Source organism: Lynx canadensis, chromosome A1, assembly GCF_007474595.2.
Source record: "Lynx canadensis isolate LIC74 chromosome A1, mLynCan4.pri.v2, whole genome shotgun sequence".
Classification (NCBI taxonomy): Eukaryota; Metazoa; Chordata; class Mammalia; order Carnivora; family Felidae; genus Lynx; species Lynx canadensis.
This window is the reverse complement of record NC_044303.2, coordinates 97,796,393-97,823,765: the sequence shown is the minus strand read 5'-3', so window position 1 is coordinate 97,823,765 and position 27,373 is coordinate 97,796,393. Positions and strand designations below refer to the sequence as shown.

The window sequence follows — 27,373 nt, the reverse complement described above, 5'->3', positions numbered from 1 at the left end:
GTGAGATCATCACCTGAGCCGAAGTCGGACACTTAATCGAGTCACCCAGGCGCCCCATAAACACTTTTTTTCTTTTGCCAGCTAATACAATTCTTAGCTTTCTCGGTGGGGTGCACTGCAGAGAATTTACGGGAAGAAAAACTTTTCCTTCCTGGTTCCAGTGTGCTCTTGTGAAAAGCCTCTCCACATAAACAGATTTCCTTCCTAGTGGGTGGATTTCCAGCAAGTTCTATCAGCACAACACTACAGGGACTTCTCTCCCATCCAAGGAGCCATGGCTAGCCAACCTCAAGGTGTGACATAGAAGATGGGGAAGCTCAAGGGTGGTGCTCTATCTTGAACCCATGGTAAGTGGTCACTCCTTATATTAGCTATTCCTCCATTTTTTACAATTGTCTTTAGTTGGTAGATAGCCTATCCTCATCAAACTTAATATTTCTTATACTGGCTCAGTTGGTTAAGCATCTGAATCTTGGTTTTGGCTCAGGATGTGATCTCATTGTTTCACTGAGTTCAAGCCCCACATCTGGCTCTGCGTGGGCAGCGTGGAGCCTGCTTGGGATTCTCTGTCTCCCTCTGTCTCTGCTCCTCCCCCACTTGCCCTCTGTCTCTCTCAAAATAAATAAACTTAAAATATATATATTATTTAAGTTGTTTTCTTTTTTATTATTGGTTTTAATTGCAGTAAAATACACATCACGTAAAATTTGCCATCTTCCTCATTCTTAAGCGTATAGTTCAATTGTACAAAGTACAGTTACATCATTGTGCAATCCTTACCATCATCCATCTACAGAACCCTTCATCTTGCAAAACCCAAAGTCTGTACCCATTAAACACTGACTTTCCATTCTCCTCCCCTCTCAGTCCCCAGCAACCACCATTCTACTTTCTGTCTCTGATCCCACTACTGTAGATGTTTCATACAAGTGAACTTACAGAGTATTTGTCTTTTTTTGTGATTGGCCTATTTTACTTGACATAATGTCCCAAAGGTGCACCCATGTTATAGCTTGTGTCAGAATATCCTTCCTTTTTTAAGACTGAATGCTATTCCCTTATTACACATAGGAGCTGCCTATGTGTAAGGAGGAGCTGCCTACTATATTGGTAATTTGTATTTATTTATGCTAAGCTTTCCTGTTCAAATCATCATGTCTCCCAACTGGGTCTTGTCTGAACCATGCAAGGCCCAACAGTTATACACATTCCATTAGTAACTAATGAAGAATGAAACAAAAACATTATTTTTAAAAAATGTTTATTTATTTTCAAAGAGGGAGTGTGGGGGGGGGGGCAGATTGAGAGAGAGAGACAGAGAGAATCCCAAGCAGGCTCCAAACTCAGTGTGGAGCCCGATGCAGGGCTCGATCTCATGACCATGAGAGCATGGCCTGAGCCAAAATCAAGAGTTGGATGCTCAATAGACTGAGCCACCCAGGCACTGCCAAAACATTATTTTTTATCTTTCGACTTATACATATTCTATCTTCCACATAGCTACAAAATTATTAGCACAGAAATATGCATTAAGTTATTAGACTTAAGCACTTAAGAAATGAAATGATTAGGTGTTCCTTGTGTCCAAGAAAATGATGTGAAAAAACTAGAGGCACTAAGAGTGAAGCATGTTGGGAAACTTTGCTCCAGGCCACATGTTTGTAGCTGCCATGAGGGCTTGTCTGCGTGGATGGCTCCTTAGGCTCACCCTGTCCAGGAGCATCCGTCCATCTGAAGGCAAAGATAGACCCCACCAACAACCCCCACCACCATCACACACACACACACACACACACACACACCATCTTGATCTTCTTCATGATATTAAATTATTTTTCACTTAGGCAATGGTGGCTAGAATCCTATGATGGCCTCTGACTTAGGCTGCTCTGTCTCCCTTTATTTCTAATCTCACTAAGTCCCATCATCAGAACGTTTCCTGGATAGGCCTTTTTTCCCTCCATTCCTACAGTGGTGGGTCCAACTATCATGTCCAGCTGGTATAATCGAACAGATTTCAAGCTGATTTCCCTTAAATGAGACCAGGCATAGAAACTTCAAATGTCCAGAGGTTGGAAATACAACAACCTCTAACTGCCACAAGTACCTGGCCAAGTCAGCCCCCCACACCCACATGGAGACACAGAGATAAGCAGGCTGTGGGCGAAGGCACCCGGGATGCCAGCTGAACACCCACCTCTCTCTTCCAAAGCAAGCAAAGGCAGCGAAGTACGGCTGAATGACAGCACCGGGGCCGAACCACAAATGTGCACCCCCCTGCCTCCCCCCAAGCAGATATGAATGACTAGAGAAGGACTCATTCAGAAACTCTGACACTTGTTTTCACTAACTGGAAATTACTGGAAACAACTATTACAGCGAACCATGACACTTTGTGCAACCACAAGCCACCTTGTGGGAGCAGCTGCTCCCCGCTATGTAACATCCCCTTTTTTTTTTTCCCAGCTTTTCACACCATGCCATATATTTTATTTATTTATTTATTTATTTATTTATTTATTTATTTATTTAAATATATGAAATTTATTGTCAAATTGGTTTCCATACAACACCCAGTGCTCATCCCAAAAGGTGCCCTCCTCAATACCCATCACCCACCCTCTCCTCCCTCCCACCCCCATCAACCCTCAGTTTGTTCTCAGTTTTTAATAGTCTCTTATGCTTTGGCTCTCTCCCACTCTAACGTCCTTTTTTTTTTTTTTTTCCTTCCCCTCCCCCATGGGTTCCCGTTAAGTTTCTCAGGATCCACATAAGAGTGAAACCATATGGTATCTGTCTTTCTCTGTATGGCTTATTTCACTTAGCATCACACTCTCCAGTTGCATCCACGTTGCTACAAAAGGCCATATTTCATTTTTTCTCATTGCCACGTAGTATTCCATTGTGTATATAAACCACAATTTCTTTATCCATTCATCAGTTGATGGACATTTAGGCTCTTTCCATAATTTGGCTATTGTTGAGAGTGCTGCTATGAACATTGGGGTACAAGTGCCCCTATGCATCAGTACTCCTGTATCCCTTGGGTAAATTCCTAGCAGTGCTATTGCTGGGTCATAGGGTAGGTCTATTTTTAATTTTTTGAGGAACCTCCACACTGCTTTCCAGAGCGGCTGCACCAATTTGCATTCCCACCAACAGTGCAAGAGGGTTCCCGTTTCTCCACATCCTCGCCAGCATCTATAGTCTCCTGATTTGTTCATTTTGGCCACTCTGACTGGCGTGAGGTGATACCTGAGTGTGGTTTTGATTTGTATTTCCATGATAAGGAGCGACGCTGAACATCTTTTCATGTGCCTGTTGGCCATCCGGATGTCTTCTTTAGAGAAGTGTCTATTCATGTTTTCTGCCCATTTCTTCACTGGGTTATTTGTTTTTCGGGTGTGGAGTTTGGTGAGCTCTTTATAGATTTTGGATACTAGCCCTTTGTCCGATATGTCATTTGCAAATATCTTTTCCCATTCCGTTGGTTGCTTTTTAGTTTTGTTGGTTGTTTCCTTTGCTGTGCAGAAGCTTTTTATCTTCATAAGATCCCAGTAATTCACTTTTGCTTTTAATTCCCTTGCCTTTGGGCCCTTTTTTTTTTTTAAACCTGTCCCCAAACCCTGCTCTGGTTTCAGTTCCTCCATAAAGCCTACTGAAGTTTACCCTGAACTTATGCTTCCAGAGTGAACTTCTATTATAAAGTGGATAATCTTTTTTTTCAATGTTTGTTTGTTTGTTTGTTTGTTTGTTTTTGAGGGAGAGAAAGTGCGAGTAAGCAGGGGGAGGGGCAGAGAGAAAGAGAGGGGACAGAAGATTCGAAGCTGGCTCTGCACTGACAGTAGAGAGCCTGACTCAAGGTTTGAACTCATGAACCTCGAGATCATGACTGAGCTGAAACCGGATGCTTAACTGACTGAGCCACCCAGGCGCCCCTGAAGTTCATAATCTTGATGTTAGTTGTCTTCTGAGCCAGATTTGTAAGCTATTTAAAACACAAGATTATACCTCGAGGGTTTTTTTCCCCCTCCTTTCCAGAGAGCAGAACACAGACGCTTGGAAGGCACGATATCACTAATAATCATTTAATCATTTCATAATATTGAATTATGACAACATGTAAGGACAATTTTAATTTCCCCTTGCCTCAGAGGTACATCACGAGGAAATGTGTACATAAATATCTGTTATCTTCAAAGAAAGAAACAAGAAAAGAAAATTTGCATTACATCTGAAGAGCCGGTGCCGGGAATTTGAAACGATCCATAAATCTATCAGGTTTACAAAAAAGGCCATCAGATAAAGAGCCAAGGGGAAAATAACTCTGACAGCTGCAAACCTTCTGTTTTACAACATGCAGAGAATGGACGCACTTCCTTTTAACATAAACAGCGTGAGGAGCAGAGGCAAACACCCCCAGTAGAAGCCACTGGAGTTTAGGCTGCAAATAATGGGTCGTGCTGGTCTTCGCAGAGGCAGCCTTCCTCACCAGTCACCTATCAAGCCCAATGTGTTTGTCCTAGGAACCATTAATAAGATGGATTGGACACAATTCCATTTCAGTTGGTGGGATTTCCAGGGCCAGAGAGGTACCAGCAGCAGCTGCCCACTTTCAAAGAGAGGCAACCTGGCCAGCCTCAGAATGAGAGTTTTGTTTCCTTTAGGTTAAGAACTAACATCCGGCACTGGGGCCCCTGAATGTATATACTAATAAATCCCAGATGGGAATCCCAGGCACCTCTCTACTCAACGCATGAACTTCTCTTGGGCAATAAACGTTCTATTAAGCCGGTCTCTCAGGAACGAAGCGCGCTTCCCCTCAGAGGCTGTTTGCGTTTATAATATGCTGTTCTAAAGCCAGTCTGGGATCCACTGTTGCACAATATGTACTTAATTTTGCCATCTGTTTTCTTAAGGGATGAGACTGACCTGTGAAATGAAAAGGCAGAACCTTGGGTGTCCCGAATATCCTGTTATCTGGACCAGAGGAAGGAAACAATATTTCACTTGGCCATCGCCCCAATTCTGAACAAAGCAGCCCAGTTTAGAACCAAATGATATACATGTTTAAATTCTGCTGTCTTAATATTATCGAGTTTGGGGGCACCTGGGTGGCACAGTTGGTTATGCATCGGACTCTTGACCTTGGCTCTGGTCATGATCTCACAGTTCGTGAGTTGGAACCCTGCATCAGGCTCTGTGCTGATGGCTTTGAACCTGCTCAGGATTCTGTCTCTCCATTTCTCTCCCCTCCCCTGCTTGTGCTCTCTTTCTTTCTCTCTCAATAAATATATAAACTGAAAAAAAATTTGTTTCTCAGTTACCAAGTATAATTTGTCAGGCACCTGCTACAGGCTAAGTATTATGCACTTAGGCACATTGCAGAACATATCTCAGTCTTACCACACCTCAGCAACATGGTGTTTTCTAGTTCTTGAAATGTTTTTGCATACATGGCCACTGACCCTCAGAAAAATCCTATAAGGAAGGAATCTTGGGTATTACTGGTTCCATCTGCTTCTGACAAGGATACAGATGCTCAGAGAAATGAAGTGGCTGGACCAAGGTCACTTAGCTAGGACTGAGCATGAACTGAGACTAGAATGTGGGTCCTCTGCCCTCATTCTATGCTACTTTTTTCTATGCTATAGTGTCTCTGACTGAGCAGAGCACCCACAATGTTATCTTAACACAAGCATACCATGTGCTGCAACAGAAGAGGGGGCCAGAGCAGAAAGAGAGGACAGACGGCAAAGCTGACTGGGAGGCTCTGAGCCCGGCTCACTTGGCGGAAGAGGGAGCCAGACAATAGAAGAGGGGGAGTCCAGAGAGGAAGAGGCGTGGCAAGGGGGAAGGGGAGGAGTTCCATTTCACAACTCTGAACCTGAGGTCTGAGCAGGGCAACCAATGTGGGGATATGCTTGTGTGTTTTCTGTCAAGTCAGTTTCCCATGTGACCAGGGCTCTTCTGGGAAGTGCTTCTGCTTCGAAAAAGCCAGAGATTTTGATGAAGATATTTCTAAAACAGAATGCATAGAATATCTCCTCTGCACTAAAAGGCTATAGAACAGTACTATTATATTATTATTGTGGGTTGTTTTTTTTTTTTTTTTTACAAAGCAGACTGATCACACAATTCTGTAATAGAGATATGAACCTACTTTTTTGCTCACTAAATCCTGCCTAATAAAGTCCTTTTTCATCATCCTTACACCCACAGCAACGGTTCCCATCCAGTTTCAAGGTACACAAGAAGATGCATGTGATCAAGATTTCACATCGTTCCTAAAGGCTCTAGAAAGCCCTTCGCAACATAGACATCTACAGAGCAGACGTAATGCTGTCAACATAGCAGAGTCATGTTTTCAGAGGTAAGAGGAGGGAAGCTGGGTCCTAAAATCAGTAAGGCACAATTGCATAGAGTTAAAATTATCTGGAAAATTCCTTAAATGGTCCTGAAAGCACAGTACTGCCTACTTATCAGTAGTATCATACTTATCAGCTCCCCGAACCATTAGTTTATGTTTCTCTCCGAACAGATATTCAAGATTCCCGCCGCCACCCCGCCCCATGGTCATGATAAAATCATCACCGCCCATTTGCCTGGATCTCTAAGCAACGTGTCCTCTTCTGTTAGGGGTCAGAACCCTCAAAACTCATCTGCTCCCTTGGTGTCATCGACAGGTAGCCATCATGTGTTCAATATGAGCAATACAGAGTTACTGCCTGGTCATGAAGCAGCTGCATATAAATGGTCAGGATTTCCTGACACCTGTCTTCTTCCTCAGAGTCAGATGTCACTTTTATGGACAGCCTCTAACAATCCCTCTGCATCTACTACGTGGAGGTCCAAGGGACCAGGAGAGAACCAAAGGTTGATGGAGGAAACCGGGGTTCACTGCCTGCTTTGGAGGAAGCCACAGATGGCAGTGTTCAGACGTTGTCTTCATTTATACAGTTCTTCCATCTGCAAACATTCACCGAACATTTACAAGGCAAATGGTGTAAATAAAACAAGCATGGTGCTTATCCTCACAGAGCCTACAGTAAGGGGAGGGGGAAGGCACTAATTAAAATATAGTATAAATGCAAAAGCAGGAAAGTATGGGGTGCTACGAAAAGCTCGTAGGACAAGTACATAAATCAGTCCTGGAGGAGGAAGTCAATCAAGGAAGGCTTCCTGAAAGAAGTGATGCCTGAGGTAAAACTTGGGGGTCAAGGAATCAGTCAAGGACTGGGAAGTGAGCAAGAAAAGAAGGAAGAATGGTTCCTGGTGATGTAACGTGAGTAGAGACAGAAGCCAAATTGTAAGGGGTTCAGGAATAAATTGCTGTTAAGAAGTAGAGGAAGAATTGGGGACGATTCCTCTATGAAGTCTCACTAAAAGGAATAAGTTGAGACAGTACTCTGGGGAGAAAGCACTATCAAAAGAGCAGTTAAAGAAAAATTTTTTTTTCAACTTTTATTTATTTTTGGGACAGAGAGAGACAGAGCATGAACGGGGGAGGGGCAGAGAGAGAGGGAGACACAGAATCGGAAACAGGCTCCAGGCTCTGAGCCATCAGCCCAGAGCCTGACGCGGGGCTCAAACTCACGGACTGCGAGATCGTGACCTGGCTAAAGTCGGACGCTTAACCGACTGCGCCACCCAGGCGCCCCTAAAGAAAATTTTTTTAACGTTTATTCATTTTTGAGAGACAGAAAGAGAGTGCGAGCCGGGCAAGGGGCAGAGAGAGAGGGAGACACAGAATCCGAAGCAGGCTCCAGGCGCTGAGCTGGAACCGCGAGATCATGACCTGAGCCAAAGTCAGACGCTTAACTGACTGAGCCACCCAGGCGCCCCAAAAGAGCACAATTTTAGCACAGTGTTCACTGAGTGGCTTTGCTGAAGGAATATTTAAATCCCTATATCTCTCCCACTGGCCAGACACAGGGAAGCTGGGTACCAGCCATCCCTTACAAAAACACATTTGCAGGAATTTTCACGGGCACTGACAGGAGTTTGAATGATGTAAATAAAGAAGGATAAAGTCGAACACCCACCTCCATGCTCAGTGGCTGGTGCTGGTCCAGCAGATCTTAGCCGAAGCGGGGCTGCAGGAGGTGTTATCTCTGGGGTGCCTGGGAGGCTCCCCAGCCCCAAATTATCCAGTTAACAACAAACGCTCTCATTAGAGAGAAGCAGACGTTTGGCTAAAATTTGTCCTATTTGCTGTTGTAATGTCAGGTTCTTTGAAAAACACAAGTGTCTCTTAAGGCCGGTGGATGACTCACAACTAAGCCTAAATGAATTCACTGGTTTCTTTGTTCCTTCACGGTGGGGATGGGGAAGCAGTGGGGGGAAGCAGGGAGACAGAAATGAAGAGTGTGGGGAGGCCTGGAAGGGGAGGGAAAGAGTGAACACGAGCTTGTTCCGTTCCAGAAACCACTCTGGTCCCTAAACCCAAGCCAGCTTAACTCAGAGAAAAGGCAAAGAGGAATGAATATATGGAGCAGACATCTTGCAACGCAAGAGTGTGAGTTTCAAATGCTTGGGGGGCCCTTATTTTTAGTGACGCAAAGCGTTCTAATGATGTAAAATACTCTGAGCTGTTTTGAACGAGTTGCTTCTCTAAGTTGATTCAGCCTCCAAAGGCCCTGCACCAAAGGACTGATATTCATGAGGACGTGATTTCTTTTGAAGTATTTCCAATTTGTGAGTAAAAGTTAGGGTGGCCCACTTATCCCAGTGATAGTCTCATAACTAAGGGAAAGAGCTAAAATCTACTTAACAACCAAATTACAAAGGGCTGATATCCAGAAAATGTGACCTCTCTGAAGCTGAGCAAACACGTCAATGACAGCTGAAGTTAGCGGATTCATAGCCCAAGAATCACAAACTGGTAGCCTTAGGATTAGATCCAGCCCCACAGGGTTTTCTTGGACCAGATAAGGTTCATTTTGCATCTGAACTTCAAGGCCTTGAGACAAGACCCGTTCTCTCCAAGGTGGCCCCAGGCCTCATGACTTCCAATTGTTCACAGAAAGCTGTATTTCCACGTTCATATTTCTTACCTGGTTCTTGTAGACATTTGAGTTTGGGACCACTGGTTCACACAGACTGATATCAAAACTAACCAAACAGCCTCTGTCCTATCAAGGTAGAGCTCCAGACTTCACCATTTCAGGGTAATTGAGCAAAAAGAGCCCTAAAAACCGATAAACCACAACAGTGTGCAATACCACTTGTAATCAGACTCTTAACAAAACAGGAGGCCAAAAACACCGTGGGGCTCACCAGTCCCAAGATAAGCCATGTGACCATGGATCTGAAACCACTTTTTAACAGAAGTATCTGTCAGCAGTAACTGTCTGATATTGCCTCGTCTGATCTGCTCCCACAAAACTGACGTCTAGATGTGACACAACACGAGCCTGGCAGCCAGTATCCAAGGCTGGCTTGGCAAAGGAAACAAGCCATCTATTCAGTGAGCTGTGGCCATGCTATAGTATCTGTGGTATCCAACTACCAACACCAAGTTTGGCTCCAACTACCAACACCCAGTGAATTCATTTAGGCTTAGTTGTGAGTCATCCACCGGCCGTAAGAGACACTTGTGTTTTTCAAAGAACCTGACAGTACAACAGGTTTGCACCTAGCCCTCAGTCAGTCGAGCTTCTTGGTAGCTATTTAAGACATCTGTCGCACTTGGGGTGCCTGGGTGGCTCAGTTGGTTAAACATCCAACTCTTAATTTTGGCTCAGGTCATGATCTCATGGTCGTGGGATTGAGCCCCGCATCGGGCTCTGTGCTGAACATGGAACCTGCTTAAGATTCTTGTTCTCCCTCTGCCCCTGACCTGACCTGTTTGTACCGCGCTCTCTAATTCTCTCTCTCTCTCAAAAATAAAATCGATAAAATAACCCAATATGGCAATTAAGCTCCTATCTTTAAAATGTAAAGGTATTCTTTACAGGAAAATGTGGCCTTATTGCAGTGTTTTAAAAGAAAAATTATACTGGACTTCGATTATTACAGGGACACATAATTACCATAGATTGAAGGCCTGCCTGTAATTAATTTTCTCTAGTTCTTACTCTCAGTGTTCAAGGCTTACCAGACCAGGTCTATGATACCTTAGGGATGCTTTATCGTCCTCTGAGAATTTCCCTGTCTGATCTGCAGGGCTGTTGTGCTTCATAGAGAGTATGTCCCAGGTCTCCCTGATAGCACCTATGTCCTTGTCACGGGCTCAGGGGGTGCTGATAATCCAATATGCCGGGCTCCATTCACTGTATTATACCACAGCCAGTCACCAAGTAAGAAACAACAGGGAGGAAATAAAACCACCCTGAAAGGAAGTCTGTTTAGTAGACACTGTGGCCCATTGGCATCACTTCCATCCCCACAGGCTGCTGTCTGAAGGAGAAAATGACCCCAGCCTCACCTCTCATGTTCAGCCCTGACCATTTTAACTCCGCCCCGGTAATCCTATCCCCCTTGCCATAGAGTGACTGGTTTAGGCAACACAAACCTAAGCCACTCAACACCACATTCTACAGCCAATAAACTGGCTTACGATTAGACAAGGACACATGAGAAATTTGCTGGGGGCTTCTGGCAAAGGCCACTTGTTCCTCTGTTAGAGCTGCCAGAGCCAATTCTGTCTCTCCTCCTGGATGGTGTGCTGTATGCACAAAGTTAGGATTGCTACAGACATTTAACCATCATGAGAGGAGCTGGCTGAGGATGAAACTCACCACAGAAGGCAAATTGGAAAGGAAATGAGTTCTTGACATCACTGAGCGGCTAAACCAAATCTTGTTCCAGTTATGTAAGCTAATAAAAAATTCTGTTTTGTCTGAGCCAATCTAAACTGGGGTTTCTCTCTCTTGTACAATAAGAGCCATCACTCATAGAATATTCTGGAAGGCAAATGAGGAGCATGCTTGAGGACTTCTAATCTTGCCTCTGGCTTTAACACATGTCCAGCCCCTAAAGGACAGTGGGTAAAGCAGCCCCAGAATACACAGGTAACCATCACTTCCTCCCCCATTTCCTCAAGTTGGCTGCCTAACAAAGGCCAGGGGACAGCCTGGAACCCTCTCTCTCCGGCAGAGCCAAGTCTCGCCTGTCTGATGGCAGTGGTGGCCAAGCGCAGAGGCCCAAGGTGGGGGATGCTGAGAAACCTCAGTGACATACACAGGGAAGAGGGTCAGAGAGGCAGGACCTGGGTCCTTGAGGTTCCCACCCCCACTCCCAGTATGGCGCTGCCCCACCATCTGTGATGGGGCCTCCTGATGAACCCGATATGGGAACATCCTTGCCACAAGGGATGGCTGCCTTTCTGAAGGGCAAAAAGAGAAAGACTTGCAAGGTAGGAAAAGGTAAAAGCACCCCCAGGAGTACCCACTCTCCTAAAGATCCCAAACCAAAAGTCCCCAGGGAACCGTGCTCTCAGGCTCCAGGGAGAAACAAAGAACTTAACTACTGATCCTAATAGTTGGAGGTAGTGGGATTTCAGAGCTCATTTAAAAATAACATAGGCTGGGGTGCCTAGGTGGCTCATTTGGTTGAGCACCCAACTTTGGCTCAGGTCATGATCTCATGGTTCATGAGTCTGAGCCCCCCGTGGGGGCTCTGTGCTGAGAGCCTGGAGCTGGCTTTGGACCTTCTGTCTCCCTCTCTCTTTGCCCCTCCCCCAGAGCTTGTGCTCTCTCTCTCTCTCTCTCTCTCTCTCTCAAAAATAAACATGAAAAAAGAAAAGAAAAAGAACATAGGCAAATGAACATATGGAAAGTACCTCTGTTGGCAGAAAGAAACTAAGGAAGGAAGGGAGGAGAGGGAAGGAGGAAATGAGAGGAAGTATTATTCAAAGGGGTGACTGGATGGCTCAGTGGGTTAAGCTTCAGACTCCTGGTTTCAGCTCAGGAATCTTGCAATTGGTGAGTTCAAGCCCCTCATTGGGCTCTGTGCCGACAGCATGGAGCCTGCCTAGGATTCTCTCTCTCTCTCTCTCTCTCTCTCTCTGCCCTTCCTCCCTCTCAAAATAAATGAATAAACTTAAAAAAAATAAAAGAAAGTATTATACAAATAAATGTACATGCCAAATAAGATGATGTAAACCCCACATCACTTATGCTGAGAGCTTTGTTTTGGAAGAAAGGAAGGAGCAAGCGAGTCGTGGGTGAGTTTTTTTCACACGCTGGGACCGACCTTGTGCCTGTACCTCCTGTTACTCTGTCCACAGGATCCAGGCTGTGGGAGACGAGGGAGAGGAGACGCTGTGGGGGACAACACGGTCGTTCTCTATACTTAGCACTAGTCTGATGTTCGCCAGAAAGTGAGATTAGAGGATTTGGCCCACATCCAGAGGACAAGGGTCATAAGATCTAAAGGAGCAGGAAGAAGGGATGGGCGGGGAAGGCTTGACCAGGCTCCCAGCAAAGTCAGAGGGCAAAGAATATTGGGCCAAACTGTCCAGGTCCAGCTGCATTTGATGACAACCAGTGGTTACCTCTCCTACCTAAGATCCTATTTTCAAATTCATTTAAAATAACTTTTACTATTCAATCTTACTAACTCTCATGGCGAGAACTGTGATCCAACACCGTAAGACTATAGATGTCTTACATTAACTTATATCCAGATAACTGCATAACGAACAAAGGGAGCCTTCCTGAGATTGTAGGTTTCGGGGTTGAACTGCTAGGAAGACCCCAAGGATTTCTCTCCATTATGAAATTGAGGAAGGCATATTTGGTGGAAGGGTCCTCTGAGATAAGAGGTCTGCTCCTTTCTGTGTTTGCCGTGGACGCGCTGAGGGAGGGACCAGGAGGCGCTAACAGAGCTGCCTGGGAAAGCCCACAGCACCTGGCTTCTTCAGGACCACTACACTCGGAAGCCTCAGCCTGCGTGTGGTCGCACGTCCCCACAGGGGCAGGCAGGGTGGCAGGAAGAAGGCTGGGTTAAGAGGCACGTTCTCATCCCAGCCCCGTCTGGCTCCATGAGGCTGGATAGCCATGGAACCTGACCTAACTTCTGTGTCCTAAGTTTCATTTGTCAAATGAGAAGATTAGGCTAGATGGAATGGCTTCTCACCTCACGTCTGGGAAAAGTCCAGTGCGTTGTAACTGCCCCCACGGCCCCACTTTATCTGCCCCTCCCCAGTCTCCGGCACATCCGATCAATCCCCTTGCTGTGTTTCAGGAGCACACCAGGACCATTCCCACCTCAGGGCCTTTGTATCTGCTTGCCCCCTGCTTGGAATGCTCTTCCCAGGATAGCCAGAGGTCTAGCTTCCTGATACCTTCAGCAGAGACTAATACCACATTCTCGGCGAGGACACACATTTGCAAATCCTCTCTCTACCCCTGCCACCCCACAAAAATGCACAACCATCCTTACCCCCTATTGTAGATTTAAAAAAAATGCTTCCCATCTTAGCACTTAACAGTATCCTACCTACTATACATTTTACTCATTTATTTGTCATCTGTCTTTCCCACCAGAGTGTCAGCATTCCAAGGGAAGGGATTTCTTTATTTCCTTATTTTCTTTCTTTCTTTCTTTCTTTCTTTCTTTCTTTCTTTCTTTCTTTCTTTCTTTCTTTTTTTAAGAGCAGAGGTTTCTATCTGCACCCTTCACTGGTGTATTCCCAGTACCTGGAAGAGAGCCTGATACATTACAGAGATTCAGGAAGTTTTGCTGAATGGATGCAGGCACACATGCGTGGAAGGGAGGAGGGGGGTGTATGGCCCTCTACAGTGTCCTCCAGTCCCGAGGTCTGTGGTGCCTCTGGTGAGGGAGCTCTCCTCTGCCACCGCTGTACTGGGATGGACTCTATGACCACATGAAATAAGCCAATGCAGGGCCAGATGTGGTATGCTTTCATTGTGCTGTACAACTTCTCACATGCTGCTTCCTGCCAGGTACCCCCTGCACCCTCAGTGACACCAGGACCTCCAGACAGTCTGTGAGAAATTCTTTATATTGGGATTCAGCTCCATTTTCTAGAGTCAAAACTAATATCATGGGGGGGTGCTTATGGTTACACCCATCTCCTTTCTCTAATTCTTTATGTAAAATTCCTTAGCTTCCCTATTGCTAAGATACCGCAGGATGAATTCAACCTGAAGGTACAAGAGGTGGTGGTGCATTTTCACCGGCTCCACTAGATGGCGACATGGCCAGCCTTGTGCGGGCATCCAAGTGTGAAAACCAGCAACACACACAACTCCAGCTCCCCACAAGCCTCTCCAGTCCTCCTCCACAAGTACCCCTTGCCTCCTCTTCGCTACTAGCCTGGTTATTTTCAACCCGCTCGCATATGGTTCACGCTCACTCACAGAATACATCTGGCTTAATCACTCCAGCGCTAGAAGCTTCACATACGCTTCTTCCTTCTGCCAAAAATGCGTTCCTTACCTCCCTTTGGAACTCCCCGCAAAACTCGCTTTGTCCGCGAAACCTTCCTGGCCGAACCTGGCGCTGATCTCAAATGCATCTACGCCATGAGATACTGTCACAGGCACGTAAACCATTTTTATATATTTGATAGAATGTGCCTGTGCCCATGTGCATATATAGAGAAGGGAGACAGTGAATCACACGCACAGCTCTGGGCATCTGGGAGGCAAGTGCACATTTAACATAAATGACGTGCAGGTGACCACTTCTGTACAAAAGAAGTCCTGTCTCTGAGAAATTGCACCGGCTGCCAAGGTTCCATTAATGGGCCAAGAATCTAGATATACTAATGCCCGCCTACGTCTTCCAATTTCTGATTCCTTCTCTGTATTCAGTGTAAGCTCCAGAAAGCCTTTTGAGCAGAAAAATTTTAGAGAGACTTCACCAAATATCATGCACAGACTTGAACAAATGTGTAAATCTGTATGTAACTTTAAAGGCTATTTAAAATGCTCTATTTTCAATGCTCAAAAACTCTTGCAATTTATCTAAAAAATCAATCTCAAAAATCAAATTAAGGCTACGTGTAGCAGCTTTAAATATGGCTGAAAATGAGCCTAAGACATGTTTTAAAAGGCCACGAGCCTATATGTATGCTGGGTAAAATTGTCGATTGGCCGTTAGGGAGAATGGTGACTGCAGAAACAGTCTGACAAACATGTACACAACAGGAGAATAGAAATAAACACCCATGTGTTTGCAGATCACTGGCCAATGCACTGGGAACTAGAGACGTCCTGCAGTTAAGCAGATGGATAAGGCGCAAGGAGAAACTTGAACTGAAAAAGCTAAGCCACCTTCTCAGAGTCCCATTTCTGAAGCATTTCCATCCTTCATTTGTTTACAGACGAAACCATCTACATGCAAACTTCAGATGCCATTTTTTCCACCTACACTATTTCATACCTCCGTCAGCTCAACACCAGGGCCCCACACCCAGTTACAGAAAAAAGAAAAGGAGTGATTTGTTCGACACAACCACTTTACAAAGCCGCGACCAAATGTTATTCCCTTGCAGACAGCAACACCACATTACTTAGTCATCTGAACATTCTGCCAAATTCCAACATATTACACCAAGTTAGTCTGAGGGCACTTTTAACTCACCTAGTTTCAGCATTTCCCGCCCCCGTCCTCGGTCAGAAGGACGGCTTCACGGCGTCTTGGTAGTCACAAAGACCAGAGGAACATACACAGCCACTCTGTTGATAGGGATTCTATGGTAACTGTATTGCCTTCAGGAAGAGTCAGCCTTCCCCCGAGAATAATTCCAAAGAATTTATACCATTCTTAAAAAAAAAAAAAAAAATCCACCATACGTTTACCAAACAAACGCACAGAAGACACTGGTCAACAGCAGTCACTTTAAAAGCTGTCTTGCTTGTTATTCTGGGAGCTGGGTTTCGTCACCTGTAGTGGAATGCATTATGGAGCCTTTAATTGTGAATCCGGAGAGGTCCCCACATCCACAATGGGAAGGGACTGGTTGCTGCCTGCACTGGCTGCCCATAAACTGTGTCTACACAGAAACCCAGGGATTACCTGTGATAGGCGAACAGGAGATAATTTCAAAATCAAGCAGAAACAGGAAGTCTAACGTTTCAACATGCTAGAAAAGAAGAGCCAATACTTAGAAAGAAAAAAAAAGGCAGCAGTTAGATGCCTGGGGGGAAAAGAAAAATGACACAAAAGAAAAAAACCAGTTCATTCCTACCTGGCCGGTATAAACATGAATGTCTATTAATAGTAACTGCTGCTTAGACATATTCTTGTTCTAGGTAGAAGTGGAGAACAGAGTTTGGACAATGTTGTGACTTAAAACCATTAGTCTTCTGCTTTTGAAAAAATAGAAGGTCTTAATTTTTGTTTAAGATTTTTTTTTTTTTAGTTTATTTATTTATTTTGAGGCAGGGAAGAGGCAGAGACAGAGGGAGGGAATCTCAATCAGGCTCTGCATCATCTGTGTGGGCTGGACGCAGGGCTCAAGCTCATGGAACCGTGAGATCATGACCTGAGCCAAAATCAAGAGTCAGATGCTTAACCGACTGAGCCACCCAGGTGCCCCCAAAAGAATATAAGGTCATTATAAAGAATGTGTGGGTGACTGTATTCAGGCACACACAAGACACACATGGACATATATAAAGATACATGCATCTATAGTATCTAATAGTCTCTTTAGAAGCTTATTGATTTCTCTGTACATTTGATAATCGCTACTACCCACAAATTGTTCCCTTATCTATCCCCACTGAGCAAGATTCTACCAGTCCTGCAAGGCCCAATTCCAAGTGCACTGCCTCAATGAAGACTTTGAGCATCCCAACCAGCATGCGTGATCTCATCCTCTCCCCTTTTTTTTTTTTAATGCTTATTTATTTTTGAGAGAGAGAGAGAGAGAGACAGAGTGCGAGCAGGGAAGGGGCAGAGAGAGAGGGAGACACAGAATCCGAAGCGGGATCCAGGCTCTGAGCTGTCAGCACAGAGCCAGAAGTAGGGCTCAAACTCACAAACCGTGAGATCATGACCTGGGCCGAAGTCAGAGGCTTAACTGACTGAGCCACCCAGGAGCCCCTCAGCCTCTCCCTTTAACCCCCATGGCACCTCAGTTCAACTTCCTTGGTAACACATTCCGGGTACCTATCACAGGTTGTCTGTGAATTACCTTTAGGGGCATACCTGTCTTATTCCCAACTACACAGTAGGTTTCTTTCTTTCTTTCTTTCTTTCTTTCTTTCTTTCTTTCTTTCTTTCTCTTGCTTTCTAAGTTAATTTATTTGGAGAGAGAGAGAGGAAAGAGAGAGAGAGGGTGCACACAAGCTCACGCATGATTGTGGGAGGGGCAGAGAGACAGAGAGAATACCAAGCAGGCTCCACACGGTCAGCGTAGACCCCAATGCGGGGCTCCATCTCACAAACCTGTGAGATCGTGACCTGAGCCAAGATCAAGAGTCAGTCACTTAACTAACTGAGTCACCCAGGTGCCCCATACACGGTAGGTTTCTTGATTTTATTTTTATCCTCCATAGCAATAACACTGTCTTGAGCCTACCAGAAACTCAGCAAAAAGGAAGCCAAGTGGAATGCAATGGACAAATATGCTGGAGTCTGCTAGGCCTGGTTCACAGTCCAGCTATGCCACTTCCTGGGTGTTTCTTGTTTTCTTTTGTTTTGTTTAATGTTTATTTTTGAGAGAGAGAGACAGAGTAAGAATGAGAGAGGGGCAGAGAGAGAGGGAGACAGAGAATCCGAAGCAGGCTCCAGGCTCTGAGCTGTCTGCACAGAGCCCAATGAGGGGCTCGAACCCACGAACTGCGAGATCATGATCTGCGCCAAAGTCGGACATTGAATTGACTGAGCCACCCAGATGCCCTGCCACTTCCTGGTTTTATAGTATCATAAGTTACTTCACCTCTCTGAGCGATTTTATTCTCATTCAAATAAGAATAACATCATCTACCTCACAGAATCCCTATCAGTACGTAAAGAGAACCACGGGATGTACAGTGAGAGATTAAATAGCAACAAGCATTATTGTTGACCTGAATTATAAACCAAATGCCTACTACTAATTCGGAGAGGAGCCTGAAAGAGATACCAAATCAATGCCAATTTACAAACATATTATGCATTACTTATTTTCTTTATAGCCTACATTATCATGTGACTACCTAATGATGGTTCGAACTTTACGCCTTAGAAACCATCCTTCTTCATTCCTTGTGTTATGTCCCCAAATTCTCACTGGCCCGTTAATGCCACACCACTTCATCAGAGACTAAGGGTCAGAGAAGATGCCAAGATACTATTCCTCTTGGAAGTCCAAGATTCTAATCACTAGGGGGGCACCCGGTGGCTCAGATGGTTAAGCATCCAACTCTTGGTTTCAGCTCAAGTCATGATCTCATGGTTTAGGAGTTTGAGACCCACGTGAGGCTCTGCGCTGACAGTGCGGAGCCTGCTTGGGATTCTCTGTCTTCCTCCCTCTCTGCCCCTCCCCTGCTACCACACTCTCTCAAAATAAATAAATAAACATTTTTTAAAAAGATTCTAATCCCTACGACCCTGCAGACACTAACGCATTGGCAATTCCAAGCTACACAGTTTTTGTAAAGAGCAGAAATACCACGTCTAAACAGAGGAACTGTTCTCTCATGTTTCCTTAAAATACTACCTTGGTGGTAGCTGCATGGCTACGTGGCTGCCAAGAACCACTCTGTCCACTACTACTGGAGAGGAGAAGCAGCACCGTGAAGGGGAGGGAAGACTGGAGGAAGAGGCGTACAGAATCACAGCAGCCAACATGGCGGCAGGACCCTGTCGCACATGCTCCAGGCATAGTCAGGGAGGGCCTATTTCTGCTTTTGGAGAAAGCTCTCCAGCAATGGAGAATAAAATCAACACATCGGGATGGGTTACAAACTAGACGGGGGGGGGGGGGGGGGGGGGCATATCCTTAAGACATCCCTCCCTCTTCTCTCCCTTGAGACCAGAATGCCTCGATCTTATAGGCTCGGATCCATTCAAAGTTTGCTGCTTCAAGAAGTCCCAGCATCTGTAGTTAAAATATTCAGCTCACTTCCTTCATTTGGGAAGAAAGAGCCACAGAACTAAAGATCAGGAAGATTCATGGAACAAAACAGCTTTATGTAAAACAATATCAAACCTGCTTGGGATTCTTGGTCTCCCTGTCTCTCTGCCCCTCCCCCACTTGCGCTCTCTCCTCTCTCTCAAAATAAATAAATAAACAAGCTTACAGGAAAAAAAAAGCTTTAAGGGACGCCTGTGTGGCTTCGTTGGTTGAGTATGCGACTGTTGGTTTCAGCTCAGGTCGTGATCTCACAGTTCATGGGATCGAGCCCCACATGAACTCTGTGCTGACAGGTGTGAAGACTGGGATTCTCTCTCCCTCTCTCTCTCCACCCTCCCCCACTTACACTATCTCTCTCTCTCTCTCTCAAAATAAATAAATAAACTTAAAAAAAAAAAAGCTGTAAGGGGCGCCTGTGTGGCTTAGTTGGTTATGCATCTGGCTCTTGGTTTCAGCTCAGGTCATGATCTCGGGGTTTTGTGAGTTTGAGCCCCATGTCAAGCTCTGTGCTGACAGTGCAGAACCTACTTGGGATGCTTTCCTTCTCTCTCTCTCTGTCTTCTCCCACTGGTTCTAAATAAATAAATAAATAAATAAATAAATAAATAAATAAATAAACTTAAAAAAACAACATCTAACTCTTTTCAGTTGCCTTTGTAGCTATGAATACAGCTCTTGTATGCTTTTTTAGGACTTGCAAATTAAGCCACTCAAGGTCGATTCAAGGACCAACAACTGTGGTGGTGTCCCAAAGCTGGAGCATCACTAATTCAGAGAGGAGCCTGAAAGAGATACCAAAAGAGATACCTGCTCTGAGGCAGGGAAGGGAGAGGACACAGCCCTGGAAACTCTGCCTGGGGGCCCAGGGACCGAGGAATCTGTCCAGATCCAGCTTTGCTAGGGAATGCACAGGGACATCTTTTCTGGTGAGCACAGCTCTGCAGCTGAAGCAAACTTCTCAGCACCCCAACGCCTGCAGTCACCCACTCCTGGCACTGCTGATGACAGAAGCGCTCTGGAGTTTCACCGTGATCCTAAATAAGTCATCGTTAGGCAAGCCTGGGTCCATCTATGAGATCTGCAGCCACATGACAGTGGCAGGTAGAAAACCAGATTCTCTTCTTGGGTATGCATGTGCTCTGTGCTATCTAGGCATCTCAGAGCAAGGCACTATCACTGAAATCATTTCACTGTCCCCACACCCAGGGAAAGTGGGTGGCAATCCCAATTTCCAAAGAGACTGGCAGAGCTAAAGAGGTTAAGCAGCACAGTCAACAGGACGTCGCAAGCCCTGCCCTCCCAGAACAATCTCCGGAGCACACACCATCTCTGGCCTAGTTTCATCGACTGCTCATGACATACCCCCGCGAACAAGATTGCCTGACAGTCACCCACATCCTTATCAGCAGCACATTCATCACCAGAGCATTCGTGAAATTGGTGCCTGCATGAAAAAGATACCTGCATTTGTTTCCTTCATCCGATTTTATAGCCTGAGAGACAACTGGAAATGTCTACAAAACACCTTGACCTTCATGCTCTGGCCTTTCCAAGACGCTCCCTAGTCCCTGGGATATGCTACCATGGCTGCCACGAAGAATGATGACCCTGACCCTGCCTTAGGTCCTCTCCAGACCTCCTCTCCTCTGCCTCCTCCAGCCACCTCAACTCTTTCAGCAGCCTCCCTAAAGCCACGGCCCCAAATAATTTGACTTGCTTCCCTTTGACCCTCCTCTCCTCTTCAAGGAGGAAGCAGTCATGGGCAAAGCAGGGCTGATCTGGAGTTATTCTAGAAGAGTGAGTGCCCCAGCTTGGGAAGGTACTCCAGAAGCATTGCACAGATGCTGTCGCAGAGATGGCGGGTGGTCGGACTCACCCTCTCTCACCAAAGGAGGTTTGCACCGGCAGAGAAGCCCGTGGTTTGTGCCTAGACAAGGCTGCGAAAATCTCGCCAGTGTCCGGCACCCTCTCGATGCCAGCGAGTGTGTGTGATGTCTTCCCTATGTTCACCCGGTCCTCACCAAAACCTCAGGAGGTGGGCACCCTGCTGTCCAGGTCACAGGTGAGGACAGGGAGTTCCCTAAAAGTAACATGCCTGCTCAGGGCAGTGCCAGCCTGTGAACCCAGGTATGTCCTGAGCCAAATCTGTTGGCTTTTTTCTCTTAATATCGTATCACGGAAAGCATAAATAGGTCAGTGTCTAGAAAATAAAAAGAACACCTGCTAACCCACCTTTCAAAGCCAGGAAAGCAGTAAGTGAAACAGGGTGAGTTGGAGCTGTGGTGGGGGAAGGGGCAGCGCTGGCATCAGAACAGGACTGGGAAGGAGATTTCTCAGATCTGTTATGAGGTCTGCTGCCGTTCACAGCCTCCCCCAGAAAAGAGCTGCACAAAAAATAAGTTGCGGGGTTGGGGGGGGGGCGGTGCCTGGGTGGCTCAGTCGGTCAAGCATCCGACTTCAACTCAGGTCATGATCTCATGGTTCATGAGTTCAAGCCCTGCATTGGTCTCTGTGCTGATGGCTCGGAGCCTGGAGCCTGCTTCAGATTCTGTGTCGCCCTCTCTCTCCGCCCATTCCCCACTTGCACTCTGTCTCTCTCTGTCTCAAAAATAAACAAACATGTTTTAAAATTTTTTTTAAAAAAGTGTGGGAAGGCAGATCTTTCTATCGGATCGTATGTAGTTTCTATGGTTTAAGTATAAATTTTATAAAATGCAACTCAGAGCCCCCACTCCTGCCAAAAAAACAAAAAGAAAAAAAACACCACTTTTATTTCTTAAAATTCACACAACTTCAGGGATGGCAAGACCTCTGATAACATCTAACCTTTCTTCACAAGCAAAGAAAATGAAGCAGCCTGGTGTACCTGAGTGGCTCAGTCGGTTAAGCATCCAACTTCAGCTCAGGTCATGATCTCAATGTTCATGAGTTCTAGCCCCATGTAGGGCTCTGTGTTGACAGCTCAGAGCCCGGAGCCTGCTTCAGATTGTGTCTCCCTCTCTCTCTGCCCCTCCCCCGCTCATGCTCTGTCTGTCTCTCCGTGTCTCTCTCTCTCAAAAATAAGTAAACATTAAAAAAAAAATGAAGCAGCCTGAGGAAGCTGAAAGCCGTGCCCCAAATCACACCGCTAGGCTGGTTAGCTGTGCAGCTGTGGTGGGAACGGGATCCTAGGACTTCAGAATGAGCATTTATGTCTGTCTTCCTCAGACACAAAGCCCTATTCGCACCGGCACCACCCATGAAAACACTAAGATCAGCATTTACAAGGCAAAAAACACTGAGCGTCTGCTGCAGTAAATATGCTGGCACTTGAATGCAGCTTCCTTTCTGTTGAAATGCATATAAACGGAGTCCTGACACTTTATAGCATTCTTCCACTGCAAACCCGCATGTAAAACTGAGCAGGATCCCTAGTGATAAAATACTAAACTAATGAAACTTTCCATTTGCCAAGGAAAAACCCTCCAATTGCCGAGTCAATTTCTCTATAAATTTCTAGTATTTCTAGTTAATAGGCAACATCTGATATTTCCCGAGCTGAATTCCTCAACGTTCCTCCACTGCCAAACCCAATTATTTTCCCCTCTGTTTTAACCTCTCTGGGTTCCAACACTACCATGTTTGTGGTCACTGCTGATTCCGCTCTCAGCTTGATGGTCACTCATTCACCAAGTCCTGCTGCCTTCCCACCATGCTTTGGCTGTTTTCACCTCATTTTCATTGGGATGCTGTTAAACTCCTGCGTTAAAGGGGGCACAAGGCGGTTCCTTCCTTCCTTCCTTCCTTCCTTCCAATGTTAATGTATTTATTTTGAGAGAGAGCGAGTAGAAGAGGGGCAGGGAGAGGGAGACAGAGAATCCCAAGCAGGCTCCACGCTGTCAGCACAGAGCCCCATGCGGGACTCGAACTCATGAACCATGAGATCATGATCTGAGCCAAAATCAAGAGTCAGATGCTTAACCGACTGAGCCACCCAGGCGCTCCAAGGTGGTTTCTTGAAAAGACAACTTTCCAGGGGATGCCAGCACGCAGTTCCACTCGCCCTTCTTCCTTCAGAGAGAGAGCTTGGTCATTATGTAGTTTTTATCCCTGTGGCTATTTTCAAACCTAAAAGACTGACATTCAAAAACTTTTCAATTTAGAGAATAATCCGAAACTACAGCCACATATTGAGTAAAATTTCCCAGATATTCCCCTTCAGGAGAAACACACATGGGGTTTGCCCGTTTGCAGGGAAAGGGTGCTGTGTCACCCACTTCAGGGTGACATATGTCCCCAGAGTGCCTGTGCACATGCAGCCAACACACAGCCACCTGTCCTCTGTACCATCATCCTCAGCCTTACAACTGAACACATTTACCCAATGGCAAGCTGACACCACTCCTTCCACCTGTGACTGGGAGTGGACACCATCAGCAAACCACCTCTAATCCCCTGGGGAGAGGCTGGAGCCCCATTTCCCCTTCCCATTGGGCTGTCAGATGAGAAGGGGGCCATGGGAGCCCAAGACCCCTATCCTGTGATAATTTCTGGCCCCCCTGCTCTATGTTCTCATCACCCGAGGTTCTTCAGGGCAAAGGAGGGCACATGAGTGGGTTCAATCTACACAGTGCTCACTGGTCCAGCAAAGGGGTGGACCCAGACTAGATTCGTATGCTTCCTCGCTCCATAACAGCTTTCTCTTGTGGGGCTCCGTATCTCACCTACCCACTGGTCATTCAGACTCAGCGTCACTGCGGACCCCTTGCTCCCCCTACCCTCCCCCAAATCCTCCTGTTCCGCCCTCCCCAACTGCCCCTCCGGCCTTCCCTGTCACCCCAGGTGTTATCCTCTGGCCTGAACTTCCTTCTCCTTCCACTTAGTCACCCTCCCAGGATATCTTCCCCAAGTGCGGCTCTGTCACCTTAACACCACCACCTGTGCCAAGAAGTACATTTAAAAGGTGCTTCCACATCGTCACTTACCATGTCGCCCTCTGGGGGGCCACGTGCAGTGCTTCCCTGCTGCTCATGGGTCAGAGTCCACACTGGCATGTCAAGGTTTCAGGTGGCCCCGAATCCTGGCCGCAGAGTACTTCCCATGGTCTTCCCTCTGGGCCTCCGCTCACCCCCATGCCCTGGCCCCTTGGGTCCCTTCCACCATCATCAATTACAGAGCCCGAGGCTTAGCTCACGCGGGGCCTGGGTGATGCTCGGAGCCAGTGGTCAGCTCTCACTTCTGTCTCCCTATGCCACTCGGAAGTTTCGTACAGCATTCAGCACATTTTGCTCCAAAGGATAGTCCCTGCTCTGCACATTTCCTTATCCACACTACACTGCACATTCTTGGACGTCAGGGAGACTTCTCCATTCATTCAACAGAATCAACCCGCATTTATCCAGTACCTACTGCATGCGAGGTATGGATTTAGATGCTGGGAACATGGTGGGGAGGAGAATACATGAGGAAGCCTGAGCTACAGAACTGACTTTCAATGGTGGGGGGAAGAGATGGCAGCCAACAAAACACACAAATAATTAAAGGACAAGATGGTGGGGCGTCTGGTGGCTCAGTCGGTTCAGCATACGACTCTAGATTTCTGCTCAGGTCATGATCTCGGGCCTGGTGAACTCTAGCTCCGCATCAGGCTCTGTGCTGATAGCATGGAGCCTCTTTGGGATTCTCTCTCTCCCCTCTCTCTCTCTGCCACTACCTTGCTCATGCTTGTTCTCTGTCTCTCAAAATAAATAAGTAAATAAATAAATCTTAAAAAAATAACCATAGTCCATGCCTGGATGGCTGGACAATGGAATTAAAAAAAGAAAAAAGAGGGGTGCCTGGGTGGTTCAGTCGGTTAAGCGGCCGACTTCGGCTCAGGTCGTGATCTCGCGGTCCGTGAGTTCGAGCCCCGCGTCGGGCTCTGGGCTGACAGCTCAGAGCCTGGAGCCTGTTTCAGATTCTGTGTCTCCCTCTCTCTGACCCTCCCCTGTTCATGCTCTGTCTCTCCCTGTCTCAAAAATAAATAAAACGTTAAAAAAAAATTAAAAAAAAAAAAAGAAAAGAAAAAAGAAGCGGGAGATGGGGTTGCATCTGGGTGACTCAGTCGGTTAAGCATCTAACCGGCTCAGGTCATGATCTCACAGTTCGTGGATTCGAGCCCCACATCGGGCTTTGTGCTGACAGCTGGGAGTCTGCAACGTGCTTCAGATTCTGTGTCTCCTTCTCCCTCTGCCCTTCCCCCACTCACGCGCTCTCTCTGTCTCAAAAATAAAAACCAAAAAAAAAAAAAAAAAAAAAGGACAGATGGTGAGCAGTGGCAGACTGGAAACCAACGGGGTGTGATGGAGACCACCCTGGCAGAGGTGGCCTCAGAGGACAATGCCAAGAGCCAGAGGAAAAGCAGGCTAGGCAGTGGGAAGAGCAGGTACTCCAGCCAAAACAGGACAATGTCAGCACGCTTCGGGGGGGAAAGGGGCAGAAAGGGGGCCGGTGTGGCCACATGGGCGAAGCATGGGGGAGATGGGTGTGGGGAGCAGATGGGAGTCAAGCATGGGCCAGCACAGACAGTGCCATACAGGACATGGTGAGAAGTTTATATTATACGGTGGGAATATAAAGCAGGTCAAGTTGTCTGGAAGGCAAAGTGGCAATAAAGATCAAAACCTGAAAACTCCACACGCCCTTTGAGCCACTTCCAAGAATACCTCCAATGAAACAGGGACAAGTGTGGGCAGCTGTAGTACGAGGGAGTTGTGTGGCGTTCTAATAATGCCAGAGCCTGGAAACAGCCCCGCTGTCCAAACGGAGGATCGGCTGAAGTGAATTACGGCACGTCCGTATAATGGCATGTAATACAGTCTTTCAAAAGGATCGTGTCAAGTAATTAATAAGATGGGAACTCTTCACAAAGGCTACAAAGCAATATATAAAAGAAATTTTATTAAGTACCATATAATTTTTGTAGAGAAAAACTAGAGGCATACAGGAAAAGCCTGGAGTGATATTCACAAACTTTTTTTCTGGGTGGTGAAATTAAGGAGTATCTTTTTTTTCTCCCTTCCCCCTCGCTCCCATTTTTCATTTTTTGAGTCAAATTGTAGTTGATAGATATATGACACAAGCATGTGAAACTTTTGCAATAAAGATTTTAAAAAGTTTTTTGTAGGGGCGCCGGGTGGCTCAATCAGTTAAGCGGCTGACTTCGGCTCAGGTCACGATCTCGTGGTTTGTGAGTTCGAGCCCCACGTCAGGCTCTGTGCTGATGGCTCAGAACCTGGAGCCTGCTTCAGATTCTGTGTCTTCCTCTCTCTCTGCCCCTCCCCTGCTTGCGCTCTGTCTGTCTCTCTCCTCTCAAAAATAGATAAACATTAAAAAACTTAAAAAAAAAAAAAAAGCTTTTTGTTTTTAAAACCTGTGAGTGATAAGAAGGTAGAGCAGGGTGGATATCCTAGGAGATCACAAAAATAAACAGAGGTTGCTGATCCAAAGACGGGTCAGGGCAATCTTCTGTCTTAGGGAATCTTCAAAGCAAAACAGAAAACAAACCAGAAAAACTCCCTAGAACTTAGGGCAGGAAGTGTGTCATTCTCTTCTGGCTTACCCTCTGACTCAGCACTGACGGTTGGTCCCTCCAATCCTCATCCTGAAGAGGTCACAGATAAGAGTTGTTGGTTTGTTTTTTGTTTTTTTTTAAGTGTATTTGTTTTGAGAGAGAGAGAAAAACATGTGAGTGGGGGAGGGGCAAAGAGATGGGGAGGAAGAGAGAGAATCCCAATCAGGCTCATACCGTCGGCACAGAGCCCAAAGCCAGGCTAGAACCCACGAACCATGAGATCAAGACCTTAGCCAAAATTGGATGCTTAACCACCTGGGCCATCCAGGTGCCCCCAGGTAGGAGTTTGAAGAGGACGGAGGGGGGAAACCTCACCCAGTAAGTAGCTCCCAGCCCCGCAGGCGAAGTCTGAAATACAGACCAGGGTCTTCTACGGAAAAAACCCTTCCTCATTCTCCTTTAGATTCTTGACAACGGAGACCGAAAGTCCTATGTATATCACTACAAGTTAAACATGATTAAGTTCTTGTCTATTCCTTTTAAATAAGATCAACTTAAGATAAGACCCAGGCACACTGTGTTCTAGCCTCCTTCCCAGACAGGTTTAAAAAATTCAATAAACAGTTCAGACAAGTCACAGCAAGTCGCAGGTATTTGGAGCCTGGCTTACGCATGCTCACATTGAAAAAGTTCACCACAGAGGCGCATGCCGTGGCCAGTCTGCCTCCACGCTCGCCACTAGGTCATGAGGGTGGTTTGTTTGGCAGCCTCCTAAGCACAGCACTCAATGGCCATTCAAA

The 27,373-nt window shown here is 46.2% G+C and overlaps 1 protein-coding gene across 2 annotated transcripts in view; it reads right to left on the bottom strand.

Annotated features, from left to right (window-relative positions):
- Window positions 1-27,373, bottom strand: part of TNFAIP8 (TNF alpha induced protein 8) — a 136,058-nt gene that overhangs the window by 48,871 nt on the left and 59,814 nt on the right. Inside the window, exon 1 of one of the 2 annotated variants that reach the window (XM_030317051.1) lies at window positions 15,559-15,718. The exons of the other annotated variant lie outside the window; for it this stretch is intronic. Coding sequence (XP_030172911.1) covers window positions 15,559-15,571 — 13 coding nt within the window. The 5' untranslated portion in view covers window positions 15,572-15,718. Of the gene's footprint in view, window positions 1-15,558; window positions 15,719-27,373 lie in introns of those variants that run through there. 2 annotated transcript variants of the gene reach the window in all.